Source organism: Diadema antillarum, unplaced genomic scaffold (assembly GCF_040938485.1).
Source record: "Diadema antillarum isolate AM-2024a unplaced genomic scaffold, OU_Dant_1.0 seq00000119_RagTag, whole genome shotgun sequence".
Classification (NCBI taxonomy): domain Eukaryota; kingdom Metazoa; phylum Echinodermata; class Echinoidea; order Diadematoida; family Diadematidae; genus Diadema; species Diadema antillarum.
The window spans coordinates 1,219,303-1,236,167 of record NW_027271200.1 but is presented as its reverse complement, the minus strand read 5'-3'; the positions used below and the strand labels follow the sequence as shown (position 1 = coordinate 1,236,167).

General features: G+C 39.6%; 2 protein-coding genes and 1 pseudogene across 2 annotated transcripts in view; 1 reads left to right on the top strand and 2 right to left on the bottom strand.

Moving 5' to 3' along the window:
• LOC139727090 (protein PAT1 homolog 1-like) overlaps positions 1–12,423 on the top strand; it is a 38,762-nt gene extending 26,339 nt beyond the window's left edge. The window contains exons 12-15 of the mRNA XM_071638070.1: positions 7,118–7,326; positions 7,800–8,001; positions 8,546–8,707; positions 12,271–12,423. Of these exons, the coding sequence (XP_071494171.1) occupies positions 7,118–7,326; positions 7,800–8,001; positions 8,546–8,707; positions 12,271–12,363 (666 nt within the window). The 3' untranslated portion in view covers positions 12,364–12,423. The remainder of the gene's footprint in view (positions 1–7,117; positions 7,327–7,799; positions 8,002–8,545; positions 8,708–12,270) is intronic.
• LOC139727123 (integrase/recombinase xerD homolog) lies at positions 823–2,075 on the bottom strand. The gene is given in 3 exon segments (XM_071638104.1): positions 823–1,062; positions 1,065–1,794; positions 1,966–2,075. Coding segments are annotated over 3 exon segments (1,080 nt in total).
• LOC139727112 (uncharacterized) lies at positions 1,883–6,113 on the bottom strand (annotated as a pseudogene).
• Positions 12,424–16,865: the final 4,442 nt, after the last annotated feature.

Below are 16,865 nucleotides of genomic sequence, written 5' to 3'. Positions count from 1 at the left end.
ACTCAAACGTGAATAAATTATTTTCAATCCCGCCTCCCTTCCCTAACGCATAACCTGCAAGAGAACATAATATATACATAATACCTGAATCCAAGGGGAGCACCAAGCTTCGACGGCAAGACAGAACGGACGGAGAGAACTGATGACTTACGTACGCGCCTGGAAACCACCCTCACGAACTGCTTCTTGACATGCCGGAACCAATACCGCCTCCCGATGCTCTTATCCCGACAGCTGTTTCGTCCTGGTCATATGGTCCTCTATCTTGAGCTTGCAGGCCGTCCCGACAATACCAGTGATGGACGTCGCAATTCCGTCTCTGAATAAGACGTCCGTTCTGCTGCGTGTCGAACTAGGTCAGTGAGCTCCACAGCTCTCTCCGCCTGCGAAAGCTTCGAACCCGGCACCTGTCAACATTCTTATGCTTATAGGTTAGCTCAGCTAACAATTGAAAATATATTTATTCCCTAATTCGCTACTCAAACGTGAATAAATTATTTTCAATCCCGCCTCCCTTCCCTAACGCATAACCTGCAAGAGAACATAATATATACATAATACCTGAATCCAAGGGGAGCACCAAGCTTCGACGGCAAGACAGGGCTATTCCTATGCCCTCCCCTCTCAGTCAATTAAAGAACGGGTAACAAGGAAACAAAACGCCTACAATTTCATTTAGGAGATTTTAATCCAAGTTTCATTCCATAAACAATGTGTCAGTAATATCTCACACGCTTCATAATAGTGCAGAATAAACAAGGCAGTTTATTTGCTTACTAACGTTGTCATATACAATCAACGTTATAACCATACGCCAATGTTTTAGAGGCCCAAATTCAAAGATACCGAGAGACGATCATTCATACTATCCTTAATGTATCCATCCTTGGCAGTTTCTGAACGCCATCTACCATGCTTCTTAAACAGTCTATCTGGGACTCCAAATTTTGCGGCCGCTGTAGCACCGCCGCTTCGAAGGCTGTGCATGCCGAACTTTTTCGGTTCTAAACCCACTGCTGACAGGGCATCCCGTAACAGATCCAAACATCTCGTGTATGACAATATTGTCCATCCCTTAATTTGTAGGATTCTTTGGAGTTACAATAATTGACGGGTCTGAAAAGAAATTTCTCATCAGCTGGATCATCTAACTCCGCAGCTAACAAATACTTCCGCAAAGCCGAAACCGGACAGGTTGGTGTATTAGTAGCACCTATGAGGACCCATGCTCCGTGTCTATAAATATCAGTTTTACTTTTCATAATGAAAATGTTCACATGGGAAACCTACATATCAAGATCGCACCTACGAATATTTATCAGTTCGTCATATCGTAGAAATCCAGCATATGCAATCAGTATCATGGCACATAAACGAATATCCACTAAACTAGTGGAAGAACTATATTTCTCTACAACTGCCTTCAAAATTTCTGGTGTAGTAGGTTCCTTTTTTACAATTGGTTTATACAGCAGCTTCTTCAATCCTTGAAGTACAATGTGTAGAAACTTCCGATCACACGGGTTAATGTGTACCTTGGGATTACAGTCATAATGCCATTTTATAGCGTAAAAGGCCGACTCCATCCTGGAGTAAGGAGCACCACTTTGGTATAAATGAAAGAGGTATCGACTAATGTCTTCTGGTTCAGCCAGAGCTGAATTTACCTCAAATTGCGTACACCATTCTTCCCAGGCTAACCAAGCTCTCTTGTATATATAAACCGTGTTATCAGCTCTTGAAGCTGCCAAAATCTTGGTCAATGTTTTACCATATTCGTCCTGTGGCGAAAATCTGGGGGAACATAAAAAGAGGAATAGCACAACTTACACCTATCCTGTGTGGTCATTACAAGACATGCTATACATTCGACACCTAAACAACATGGTGTATAGACCCCAAAGGCTAAAATTTTAGATGAATTTCATTCGCCGCTGCCAGGCGCAGCATAAAAATTCATCAAACCGCGGAAAGAAAGCTACATAGCTTTCATTCAGCCCTGCGGCAGATTCCACAGCCATGCGGCTGATTCCATAGCCATGCGGCTGATTCCATAGCCAGGCGGCTGATGCCATAATATAGTCCTACGACTGATACGTTATGAAATTATGCAGAATTTTCATTTGCCGCTCGCCACCCCATTCAATCGTAGACATAACACTGGACTTTGGAATTTCTTTGTCCCAAATATAGAATTCCTATTTCTGCCTTGAACGAAAACTCCTTCAGGATTATCAATCTTTACTACACGCGATATTAATAAACGAGATTCTCTATTCTCCGAAAACAAAAGGGGCCAAAATGGGGCAGAAGGCCAATATGGCCCAACTAGAGTTCCCATAGCGGAACACACTCTAACGTGATTCAAAACTTGCCCAATACTATCGATAGGGGGCACCAGCCAATTATTCTCGCCCGCCCAATCGCACGAAAACGCGTCTACTGCATCCGTATTAGGACACCAATATTTAGAATTAAACGTTGGTAATTTGAAATTAGAATCATCTGCGAACCTGTCAACAGTATGGGGCCCCCACAACTCATCCAAAATTTTAAAGAATTCAACAGAAACTCCCCAGTCATCGAAATCAATAATCCGACTAAGTGCATCTGCACAACGGTTCTCCTCTCTGGGAACCCAGTGAACCTGTAAAGTGATCCTACTTTTTCTGCAAAAATTAAAAATGTCCAAGCTAAGCTCGTGCAATTCTGCAATCATGCTACCCTTCTCCACGATAGAGACTACACCTCCATTGTCTGTAATTATTTTCGCAACCTTACTTCGCAAGTTATAGGGTGCAAATGATTTCAACGCCAAACTTAGCGCCATAAGTTCTCTCCAAGTGGAGCTTTTCGACATTTCTACTTTAGTCCAGTTTCTTGCCATTTTCATGCCAGCACACTCACCAATCCAGGCTCCACAGCCTGACTTACTGGCATCAGAGTATACAATGGTCTGTGGAATAGAATACTCAAACAACATGCGTTCATTAAGGATGACAAGATTTTCCTTCCAGAAAAATAACTCGGCAATCAGGTTGTTGTCACTGTCTATATTGTACTCTTTATCCCAATGATCTCTACGAATGATTTCATAATGCATAAATCTAGTTTTTAACTGAGTTAAAGCACCCACTACTGGGTAAAGAGAATTGATCTTTCCAGCGATAGCCGCTATTTTTCTTGCTGAAACTTTTGGCAAACGTGTCTAAAAAGTGTCCAAACATGACTCCAGGTCCTTCATCCTCCTCTTGGTAATCTTTAGACAACCAATACTGCTATCCCATGTTAAGCCAAGCCAATCCAAACATTGGACTGGGATCCACTGCGATTTCTCGACATTAGGTACCAAACCTGCTTTTAATATGTCATCTTTCACTGCCTTGGCCACGGCTTCGCATGTATCAAACGAAGCAGCACAACCCCAACCATCATCTAAATACAAAACAATGAATATCCCTTTACTTCGCCAATGGTTAACAATCGGTTTGAGGCATTTTGTAAAGACGTACGGAGCTGTGGACAAGCCAAACGGCAATACTCGAAAAGTATAATATCTAGGACCATTACCAAAATCCCAACTAAATCCTAAAAAGCGAGTATGGTCCTGAAAAATATCAAAATGATGAAAACCTGACTTAAGGTCAAATGAAAGCATAAAATCTCCCTTTTTAAAGTAAGTAAGTGCTATATTCCAATCCTCAATTTTAACTTTGTCCTTCCACAAATATTTATTAACTAAACGTAAATAAAAAATCAGTCTCTTTTTACCAGAGCTTTGAATTGACACTGAAAGGGGGTTAACAACATGAGGTGCAACAAAAGACTCAACAATTAGTTTTTTCTTGAATAGATCAAGAACAGCTTCATTGACAAATTCAGGGTGAGACAAGGCAGATTTATTGTTTCTTGATTCTAGTCGGGGAGGAGTCTGCAATAACGGTAACATATAACCGTGTTCAATGGTATCTAACACAAATTGAGATGCACCATGTTTTTCCCAAATTGTATTGACGCCTTTAGTCTTCCTTTGACTATCGGTTCTGAGCTACCTTGCTCATATTCAAAGTAATTGTTTAAGTAAAATTCTTCTTCGAACCGTTCACTTTCAGCAAAAGCGATACTGCTAGCTCCGCTAGGGCAGTTAAAGTCTGTCTCCGAAATATCTCGAGAGGTACCGGAAGCTGTTTCCAACTCATCTTTCAGGGAAGACTGGATTAACTTGGCGCCATCGCCATGCAGCGTGTCATACCGAACGCCTGTACGTGGTAAAATCCCAAGAGAACTCAGATCAGAAGTACTAGCTCACGAATTGGTTATGCCCGCTTCCAACAAGAAGTAGACTACATTATCCATTCATCATTGATGACAACATTCTTAATTATTCCTTTGACCTCTCTCATACACTATCATCTCATTGTTCTTCATCGCAATCATGTTGAGAACACAGTTATCCCGTTGCTTACGGTCTAGTTGAATACGCGAGTCTCGCTCGATACAGCCGCATTAACAGGGCGGACTCGGCTGTTTGATTTTCCACCCCATTTTCACTTCTAATATCTAAGGTGTTACCCCAAGGAAGTCTATGTCAGTTCCCTTGATTCATTAATTATTGAATGTTATTTTCAGTCAGATTAACATTCCACTATATGTGAATTTCTAGGTTTTAAAGTGTGCATTCAAGGGCTCCTTTTTCCACGAGATAACTCATGCTTAGTATCTGAGTGGAGAACGGCTATCACGAGATAACTCGTGCATCGTAGTCAACGGATTAAACGATCAAACTAATTTACCTTGCTCATTTTGTTCCATAGAAGCAGGACCATTAGCGTTGCTGCGCGATGTTATCCCTGATCGGGGGACCTTGGTTACCGGCCCCTGGACACCCCCTTCTCCAGTGCCCTTGCTTTCCGCACGCGAAGCAGAAATCTGTCGACTTTGGCCCACTGCTGGCCCCTCGCCAACCAAGGGTGGGGGAGTTTCCGGTACCCCCATAAGCGTATCTACTTTTTCCGCTAAAGCCGCGAAAAAAGTGACCAGAAGAAGGGCTTGCAGTCCTATATCCATCACTCTTCGGAGGTTTGCCCTTGGCGGCTGGGATGTTCCGAGACGATTTGCGTTTTCTCGCCGCCCTTGTCTGTGCCTGCCTGATACGTTTTTCATCCTCAGAATCGCTTGCAAGGTCATCGCTCAGATATTCGTCAACTGCTGACCACCCTATAAATTGAGATAGTGCTACTTGCATAACAATTAAATAATTTGTAGAGAATCACATATTCAAGAATTCACCGAAGCTGACAGACTGAAACTTATTTACATAATAGCAGCAGCCTGCTCAATGTAATGTATATTTCTGTCACGATACAATTTGCAGGTTGTATATATAGGTCTATATAATATATCATGGAATTTCCATAACGAGTGTTCAGCCCTTATCGCCATGGCCTTACGGCGTACCCAGCAGGGGGGGGGGGGGCATTTGCCCCCCCCCCCCCATTTTTTTTTTCTTCTGTATTTCCATACATAATCATACAATTTTTCAATTTTTCACAGTGTGCAACAATCACTCAATTTCACTTCTAAAAATACATACATTCTAGCCCAGGCGCTCCGCGCCCTCGCTTTCCTCATTATCTCACCAACGATTAGAACCTCTCACAAAGAATGTTTATAATTCTTTTAAAACACTAACCTGCATCGGATTTGTCAGCAAGCCTGATTAACTTCTTTCTTTTCCTGATGTCGGCAGTATGCCCTCTTTCAACTTGGAAAGGGCAGCAACGTGCTTGCCTTCCTCCAGTAAGGCCACGCCCTTCTCTAGCTTTCCTGCAAACTAGAGTTGAATTCGAATTGAACTCTGTTGCCCTTGAAACGAAATGACAATTCCGACGCCCTTTTTAGTTGTTGAAGTTCCGTGGAGCGGCAGAGAGCTTTTTCTCGCTTTCCTCTTTCACTTGGGCGATAGAAGAGTCAAATTACTCCTTAAAGGAACCGAAAGCCTCTTTGATGGCGTTGCTCACAAATGACGGGGTCAGTGTTGCGGGTTGAGAAACTGTGGGGACTTCAGAACCCAGGGTGTGGTCTTGCTCTCTGCTGAATTCCTGATCCGACATTTTGATTTCGGAGAGCAGGGTCACATTGCCGCTAGTGCACGATAATAATAGAAGCGAGAAGGAATAAGACGTCCGTTCTGCTGCGTGTCGAACTAGGTCAGTGAGCTCCACAGCTCTCTCCGCCTGCGAAAGCTTCGAACCCGGCACCTGTCAACATTCTTATGCTTATAGGTTAGCTCAGCTAACAATTGAAAATATATTCCCTTTGATCTATGTTCGAAGCCGCCGCTCAAAAATATTTGAAGCATGTGCCAAACAGGATCTGCCGCGCTGATACGAAGACAATTGACTCGTGTCTCATTGCATAATCACCAGCCACTTTCAAAGGAAGATATGTCTTTGTGATGGTAATTACTTTTCGCTATCCCTTCATATAAAAGCTAGGTGGTACAGACACGAGGATGCGCGAACAGAAATTGAGGGAAAAATGCTGAAATGAAAATGAAAATTACTTGACTTGGCGGGCACTAATCTGATATATCTATCAATAAAGAATTATACTTAAAGATTATTACATGTTAGTTTCATTTGGGGAAATTAAGTCGAAAAGTGATAAAACCAGCTTTCCAGGATGGTACAGTTTTAAGCATTTTCACATAATACAGCTCTGGTTTACACTTTTGTGCAAATTTCTGAACGGAATTGACTTTTGTTTTACATGCTTTATTATTAAGTGAAATTTCATTTCATTTAATATTAAATAGGTAAGCAAAATATGGCCAACATTATGATAACGTTCAAAATGAATCTTCAGATTGCTCAGCAAGACGGCGGTTTGGAACATCGATCATCAAAGGCACAAGTGCACCTGTGGAATTCTTTTGTACATCAATAGAAATCTGACAACTGTTTGAATAAATTACAGCCAGTTGGAACTCCATGTATAAAACCTCCTTGGTTAAACTGTGCAAACAGTGAAAAGAATCTTAAAGTATGCGCTGTAACATGTGAGTGTAATGCATTGCAATGTCACCCTTCTGCAAACAAAAATCTGCCACACGCAGGGAGGTAAACCTGGTGCCAAAGACCATGGTCGTCGACGTCGAACACTTCTTGCCATCGAGCGCCTTTATGGCATCGTCCTGGTGATCGAGGAGCTGGACCAGCAGGTGGGAGGCCTCCCAGAGTCTGACACTGGTCCCCTCCTGGAGAAGAGGAAGGGTCTCGTCTCACAGATGTGTGCTATGCTGAGAGGAGAAGGACTGAAGGATAGGTATGAAAAAGATTCATCCTGAACCAGGTTCCTCCCAAACGAAGAGAAGTTTATGTGTATGCACATTGGCATTCGTGGCCTTAATAGATTCTGGATTAAGGGTACACTGATTTTCCTGTAAGTCTCCATCCACCAAGGGCTTCACTGAGCATTGAAATTGTGTAGGTTTTAGAGAGACCCTCTAGGTTTTCGTATTTTACCCTCAGAGTTTGTTTGATTGTGTTTTTGTTTTTTTGGGGTTTTTTTGTATGACAGACAAAGTTTTAAGTCTTGTAAGTTGTTCAGTTTGTTTTGTTTTGATTCTTTTATTTTTCTCCCTCTCTTCTCCTCTCTACCACCACTCCTTCTCAATCTCACACACTTCTTTTCTCTGTCGTCCCCTGTTACCATTTCTCCTTTGCATTTTCTACAATGCTGCATCATAATTGTGTCTATTTGCGATGCGTCTCTTCCAACCCCGTCCCCGCCCACAGGACGGTTAACTCGCACTTCCACCAGATGTTGGGGATCCGGAAGGGGCGCAAGCTAGTGGGGCGCGTCCTGCCCCTCTTGGGCAAGGAGGAGGCGCTGCCCCTGCTGCAATCCTTCCTGGGCAGCCTCTCCTACGTCTTCAAGCAGGAGGCCAAGGACCTCAAGAAGGATGCCCAGGAGAATCAGAAGGGACGGGTGGAGGAGGTGGGTTGCTAGGTAACAGGAGGGGATGAAGGCAGAGAATGTCTGCCACTCCCGCTTTAGACCCTATTGTGATGTGACATTTTGTCTTGCGATTTGTTCAATCAATGAACTTCATTTTACATTGAACATGATAAATAAAATTATGTATGTAAGACATTTTCCTGCACTTAAAAGAAGGGCAGGAATATTTAGGGTTGTACATGCAAAATCATTAAGTATCTAGAGTACAGCATTCACATCAATAAATTTGTTGTTCATATCAAGTTTAATCTTAAATTAAGGTTTTTGGGGAAAAAAAAGTTATCAGAAGCCAAAAACAAAGACAAAAATGAAACTTTCATTACAATGTGGAGCTTCAGTATAACGTCAAATGTGCAAGTATTACTGCATAAATTGTGTGCGCTCTACCATACCCAGGTGAATTAAAAATACAACAACAACAACAATAAGAAACAACTTCATAGCTGCAAGCAGTTAAACTAAGATTAAATGGATATCCCAGAGAAACATTTAAAGTGCTATTGATTTGTTTTCTTCTGTGTAGACACTACCACAGCTCTTTGACCCCATCAGTCAGGTCATCCAGTCATGTGACCTAGGTGACCTGGCCTCTCTTGTGGAGAATCTGGAGTCACAGCTACCGACCACGCCCACCACGCCGCAGAACAAGAGCTCGTCATTCATTCTTAATGCTGTGCAAAACAAGGTGAGGTTAAAGGTAGAATCTCAAACCATGTGCAAGTCGGCTGTGATGACATAGGAGTAAAATCAGGTTCACCAAATGGGAGAGGATATAAGATCAGACCTAGAATGAGAAAGTTAAAATTTCACTTGTTTTTGTGAAACAGCAATATTAGTAACAATAACATTTTACAAATTAGATGAGATATTGAAGTCATGGACACAAAAGTCTCCCTTGTGATGTACACACTAATCTTTAACTTTCTCTGTCTTTTTTTTTTTTTTTTTTGCAATGAAATCATCAAGAAAAACTTGCTATTTTATTTTTGTTTAGTTGTGATTATCTTGGAGTGGCTATGAAAGGAGAATGAAGCCCAAATATATGTTATGTGAATGGAGGGAATGCGGCAATATTAGTAACACACAGCAGTGAAAGTTTGATGAAAATCGGACAGTTTGTTCAAGATTTATGAATTTTTAGATAGTTTAGTTTTTTATGAAGTTTAGGTGCTGCCACTGCTGGATGAGAAGACTACATCACTATGTGATGTCATGTATAGAAAACATGAAGGAGATATAATTCAGCATATTTTTATTTCTCTAGCATAATAAAAGAGCACCTGACTTACCTCTTCCAATAAACAAAGGGGATAATATTACCCTCAACATATGTCAGTAACAAGTCGAGGAAATGCATGCTTTTCATTTTGAAAAAAAAAAATCAGAATTATTTGTATATGTGACCGTGCATCAAAAAACTAGCACAAATTTGCATGACCCAGTTATATGTGAGGACTCAAAATGGATGAAATGGATCAACCTAGACAATTTTTAGCATTTTATATTTTCTGAAAGAGCAATTCTTCTACATTATATGTAAGTTGGGGATCATAAAAAGAAATGGAATTGTAGTGGGTTTTTTTAAGTCTTTCTGGCACACTTTTTTTTTTCTGTAACTAATGTGATTAGGCATCTCTTAGCATCTCCCTTGATCATTCCTTAAAAACCCTGTACGTACTCTTCACTTTCAACTATTACAACTTTTGAAAGGAGGACGCTACTGCATTTGAAGGTCGTACTATTCAGAAGTAGAAAATGCTTAATGATTGTAGGAAATTCCAGCTTAATCTGATAATCTCATTATTGTGGTTGCTACAGTGCTGCTTACCCCTCTTTTGTCCCATTCATTGCACAGAGTACCACTGGGTGAGATTAAGTATTTGAATAGACTCTAAAGTTCAAAGCCTTCTTTCTCAGTAACTGCTTTTCCAGAGGGTGTACTTACGTTCTATTATTTAGATGGATTAGGAAAATCCATTTGCGTTGAGTAATATGTCCTATTAAAGCTTAGAGTCTGTTCTTTAAGAATCTGCTCTTAACTGAAAAGCCATATCTGGCAGCTTTTTGATGGTTTTTGTGATGCAAGGTCACATATTTTCTTTATATCGTTTTCCATATGTGACATCACAAACTGTAGTAGTCTTCTCATCCAGCATTGACTGCACCAAAACTAAAAATTAATCAATTTCAAACAAACTCTCAAATTTCCTCATACACATCATTGATGTGTTCTACTAATCTTGCTGCATTCACTCAATCCACATGTTTTTATAGGTTTCATTTCTTGTGAAGGGGAAAAGGTTGTAGTTGCTGAATTATCAACCAGAAATATATGTTTTCAGTGTGAATTTTTAGTGCGTATTTTTGTGTGCAAACTAATGGTAGCTGCTATAGGGATTACTTCATCAAGACTCAAGGACTTTATTGCCTCAGATAATTAGCCTGTGTGTTGCAACTAGTATAATTTTTTGTTTGTTTCTTTGTCCACAAGAAATGTAATCATTATATATTATTTTGTGAAACTTCTACTGTTCTCTTTGATTTTATTCTCATCATTCAAGTTAATTCGAGCTTGGTGAAATATTGCCCTTCCGTAGGAGAGAAATTTTGTCGTTGGACTGTCATGCTTCTGTTATGTTTTCTCCTCTGTAAACTACATGTGTGTTGTCATACTACCAATATGCTTAGCGAAAGACATTTTATGGAAATGTGCCAGTTATGCTTAGTTCAAGGGATGGTGCATTCCACCATCTTTCATCAATCAAATGAGTGATGTAGCAATGGTCAACAGATGATGACATTGACAGAATCTGTTTGGAAAATTTTTTTCTGGTTATATCCAAGTAATGTGAAGAAAAATGACAGAAAAATTAATATGAAATATATGGGACATATTTATATAATCTTTTTTGCCACTTAAGTGATTATTGGGATATCAAAAATCAACACAAGTCGACATGCATAAAAATATTTGCATTGCATGGGTCCTTTGAAATGGGTACAGACTTGTCTTATTTCTATTTGTTGTCTCACCTTCACAGTTACAATAACTTGAGGACTGCCTTTGCAAACAATATTCTATTGTATTCTTCTGATCTTTATGCTTTCATTAACCACTCTTAATAGTGACATATAGTGTCAAGTTATCTCATGGTATGATGCTTCTATTGTGTGCAAATATATCTGAAACTAGCCGGCTCATTTGGTTGTCATTGCATGCCATTCAAGAAAAAACAAATCTTCTCTCACTGTCCTGGCAAGTTTCTTTTCAATTAGTCACATGGGAAAAAATAAAGACAGTCTCCTTTTGCGCTGTACTCACAACCAGTCCAGGTACTCAAAACAATCACACATCAAAAGTGAAATAATCTGTTGCATGATTCATAGATAAATATTTGTTGACTAAGTAATGGAGGTCCGATTCCAGTGATTATCATGCTATGAAGTCAGGGTTACATGCTTCAATGGAGAGGCCTATCTTGTCTTAAAGTTATGGAAAATGTTTTAGATGGAGTCAAAAGGGGCCTGAGCTTTCGATCGTAGCAGAATCTTCGTGAGAGGCAAAATGACCAACAGGCGGGGAAAACAGTCACATGTAAGGACTAAACACAACTAGAACAGTTGGGGAGGGGGAGGGGAGGGCTAGGGACACAGAACAAAGTAAACAAAAGGGATTGGTGTCATGGGTAAGGAGCCCAACAAAGGGAGGGGGATTAAAGGAGGGTGGACAGACAAAAGGCAGAGGAGGGTCAGTAATGATCCCAAGGATCTTAGGGGCAACCTGTGAAGGATAAGGATCAACAGAGAGGCAGCAGCAAACATGATATAAAGGAACAACAGAGGGATAAAGAATAGGAAAAGAGTGAAATAGCAATAGCATGGGGGGGGGGGGGACGGACGGGGGAGGCTGAACAAGCAGCGAGCCCTAACCTGGTGTACCAGAAGAGGCCACGAAATGAAATTGAGAGTCAACCAACAAATGCACGTTTTATACCCAACGCATCAAAGTGTATATACGATAATGAAGATGATGATAATAATAATAAAAAACAAAAATAAGAAAATATGAAAGAGTCGGGTTTTCACAGGGCCAGCCCTTGATACTGAAGTCTATGCCACAAGCAACTTGTGAAACTTGACAGATGGGTGATTGTTGTGATGGACAGAAAATAGTCTTTATTTATCTGATGTATGTCCATGAGGGAAGAGAATGTTGATTGATAGCTGTCACTTTTGGTATTGATGCAGCTCGGAGTTTCCATCATCCTGGGCATGATCAACCATGCTGAGGAACTGTACGCGATGTCGAAGGATGCCTCGGCAGGAAATGCCAACTGGTGAGTGGAATGCGTCATTCTCCTTGGGGTGTATGACCATATTAATGGGGATGATAATAATGATGATGATGATAATGGCAATAAGGATTTTTGGTGAGAATGATGGTATTAGAGACAATGGTAGTGATGGTGTTCGAGACAATGGTAGTGATGGTGTCAACAGGATGACATTTGATGAGAATGATGGTGTTAGAGACAGTGTTAGTGATGGTGTCAACAGGATGAGATATGATGAGAATAATGGTGTTAGAGACAGTGGTGGTGATGGTGGCAATAGGATGAGATTTTGTGAGAGTGATGGTGTTAAAGACAATGGTAGTGATGGTCTCAATAGGCTGAGATTTGGTGAGAGTGATGGTGTTAGAGACAATGGTAGTAGTGGTGTCAATATGGTGAGATTTGGTGAAAGTGATGGTGTTAAAGACAATGGTAGTGATGGTTTCAATAGGCTGAGATTTGATGAGAGTGATGGTGTTTACAATAGAGACAATGGTAGTAGTGGTGTCAATATGATGAGATTTGGTGAAAGTGATGGTGTTAGAGACAATGGTAGTAGTGGTGTCAATATGATGAGATTTGGTGAGAGTGATGGTGTTAGATGGTATCAATATGGTGAGATTTGGTGAAAGTGATGGTGTTAAAGACAATGGTAGTGATGGCTTCAATAGGCTGAGATTTGATGAGAGTGATGGTGTTAGAGACAGTGGTAGTGATGGTCTCAATGGAATGAGATTTGGTGAGAGTGATGGTGTTAGATAGTATCAATATGATTAGATTTGGTGAGAGTGATGTCAATAAGGATGAGATTTGGTGAGAGCAGTGGTGTTAGAGACAATGATAGTGATGTTGTTATTGATGATGATGATGATGATGATGAATATTAGAGTGATTGTATTTGTGATGATGATAGTGATGGTGTCATTATGATGATGACAATGATGATGATGATGATGAGGTTTAGTGAGAGTGATAGTGTTGATGATCTTGATAATGTGAGTGGTGGTACCCTGATAATTAGATGATGATAATGAGCATCGGTGAGAGAGATTATGTTTATTACGGTGAGAGTGATTATATTTGTGATGATGTTAGCAGTTAGTGTCACTATGATGATGATGAGAGTGATGGCATTGATGATGATGAGTTTTGATAAGGGTGATGGTGGTTAATGTGCTCTATTTTATCACCTGTCAAGGTGTAGAAGTACTTGAAGAGCCATGTTAATACCAATATATACCTCCACGTGTCCTATATCTAGTAGTACTGATTGATTAATAGTAATGGTGATGATGTAGTTGACAGCTACATGTATGCCAATTTTGATGTTAATCATGATTGATCTATTCAGTTAAATGCATAGCCATGAAGAAACTGAAAGCACAATGTTTTGCACTTCAATGACCGTTCCCCTCTCTGGAAGTCCAACGGTCAGTGTTGATGCCACAGATTGTGAGGAGGGGGGCTAAGAGTGAGGATTGCACTGGTGGTATTGACACCTTGTGTCATATAAAATGTAGCTGCACTGTGTGCATGATGTAGGATTAGAGGGAAGATTACATCTGTGAGAAGGCTCCCTGACTACTGAAGGATCTTGTTTAGTTTCGATCAAGTTTTTTTTTTTTTTTTTTTTTTTTGTTTGATTGAATGCCACAATGCATTGGAGGGACCACAAAGAAATAAATGATATTCTATTTCTGGATGTGTAAACGTCAACCCGATTCATGACGTTGGGACGCACCTTCGAAGAATCACAAGTAATTTAAGATGACTGTTCTTTCTTTAATATAGAGCATGTTCACAGACACCATAATCCCACACCTTAAGGAAGGATTTGCCAAGTAATTCAAGCTAGGATTATTCAGGCAGAGTGCTAATGAGAAGTTTTGTATTTGTTTGTTTGCTTGTTTTAATAGGTAGTGCACAGTGTGGGCCAGAATATTTACTATGGTGATAACCCTGTAGAACTTTAAGATTTGCATATTGTTGAATGTAAAGTTCACTCATGAACTTTGTCACAGAAAATGCTGTAGCTTCAACCTTTGAACAAACTTTTGAGACGTTATGCTTTTGGCAATTTTCATCATATGATGATCAATCTGGTCATTGTCAACTAGTCATTTTCAGCTGTCCAAATGAATGGGAAATTCATGTGTATATTTTTGTAAATTTTGTTTCTGTCAGGGCTTAATTTTCAACTTGATAAATTTCATTTATTTTGGAAAAAAAGAAGTTTCTGGAGGATTCATAGCAATTTCCCTTCTCATCAAGTAGTCATAGGTACATTGTAGGCTGTTCATTTCTGGGGTATTTGGTAGTCATTTTCATTTACGTCTTTGAAAAGTAGAGATGGGATAGATGGATATTCTTACGAATTATTCAGTGTGTTATGAAAATGCTTTCTCTATTAAACCTGTATCTTTTTCCCCAAAGCTAAGATTCTTGGTATCTCTCTCAGCAAATCTGTAGGATAATTTCTTATGAAAACACATCATAGAGGGTAATTTGTAATCCGCCTTCACATGCACTCAAAAGACCATGGCACAGATTTAGGGAATTTAAAAGAACACCCACACACAACAAGGTGTACTTTAGAAAGAAAAAAAAAATGAAGAGGTCATCCATTTTGGTGTATCATCTTTAAAGTCCTGGGGTAAGTTATATTTGGTGCAGATATTGCTTGATTTCAAGATCAGTGCCAGTGCTAATGTTGGGATCGATAATTTTTATCGGTATCGTTGCATTAATCTGACCGCCAGTGTTGGAGCTCGAATTAAGGCAGTAAGATGGGAGATAGCACTAGCACTAGTACTAGCACCAAACTTGAAATCGCTTATTGGCACTTTGTCGTCATCAAATTGGCAACTCTGAATTCTATTGGGTATCCTATATTGGAGAAGGATGATATGGAACTGACTACAGTACCACATTAAAGGGATGGTATAGTTTTGGTTGAGATGGGGATTCAGGTTTTTAAATTTTTTGCAGGATAACTAGGAGCCACTTACATGTAATATGAAAGAGCATACTATTCTAAAGCGGAATTAAAAGTTCATAGGATGAAAATCAGTTTTGAAATGGCTGAGATATTCAGCAAAAAATATATCTTGCAAAAAAGTCAAAACCTGAATCCCCATTTGAACCAAAATATACCATCCTTTTAAGTACCAGGTAAATTAGAATAGAATGGAAAAAAATGTCAATGTGAGAGAGAAACGCAAATTTACATAGATCTTCTAATCTATATTTCCAGGGTAAAGAATCAGTGATAACGTTTAATAGTGAATTGTAGGAGGATATTGAAAATTCTGCAACCAAACAAATCAAAATGTCTTATACAACAGAGAGCTATTATAAAAGACAATATCTCCTTAACCATATGGAACACTAAAATTGAATTGTGCAAATTATAGATACAGCCCCAAACCACAGACATTGAATAGTTTCTGGGACTGATGGGTTGATTAATGGGACAACAACTGCAGTATTTACATCATAACCTTATTAAGCCTACCTATACATGTACATTTCATGTTTGTGTGTGTTTGCGTGTGTAGTATTGTCTTTGTTTTTGAAGTTCCGAAAATGCATTTTTTTTTATTTTGCCTTGAAATCAAATACAAAAGCCATCTTAAAAATTCCATGTGAAGTATGAAGTAACAAACAAATGAGCAGAGATCAATTTGAAATAAAACTTAAAAATTCTTTTTTTAACAACAGTGACACTTCCAGTGTTGGACAAAATGGAAATGTGGTATTCTCTAACCTGGTTTCCTCACCCTCCTCGTGTCTGTTTTAACACTTGCAAATTGCAGAACAGGAAAAAAAGTGAGTCAGCAGAGAGTAATTGTTGTTAAACGTTGATGAGGCAAGTTACTTGCTGCTGCCATAAATTTCTGTGTCACAGAGGCTGATGAGAGTGTGGCATTATAGGATACTTTAGATAGACCCATATTACTCATGAGGTTTGTGTTTCATAATTTCCTGTCGTCAGCAAAGGCAGAGTTTGCAAAACAAGAAAATAAATCATCTGGGTTATCAGCATTTGTTGCAAAAGTACTACTGGTCCCCTACCTCCCTCATCTAGCGCCCCCACCCCCACCCCCAATATAAGAGGAAAGAAAAAAAATCTCTGAATGGTCAGTAGAAATATATGGTTGTTACATTTGTACAGTTACCACGGCTGTATTTCTCAGTGCCTTAAGCTTGACCATTCTGTGTTTCAGCATTTCTCTGTGAGATGTGATTCACAAATTGTTCTATGTTTCTTCATGATGTAGAAATTTAAAGGACAAGTTCACCTTCATAGACATGTGGGTTGAGTGAATGCAGCAATATTAGTAGAACACATCAGTGAGAGTTTGAGGAAAATCTGGCAATCTGTTCAAAAGTTATGAATTTTTGAAGTTTCTGCTCAGTCACGGCTGGATGAAAAGACTAAGTAAGCTTGTGATGTCACATGAGTACAACGATACAAAGAAAGAATAAAGAAAATTCAACATTATTTCC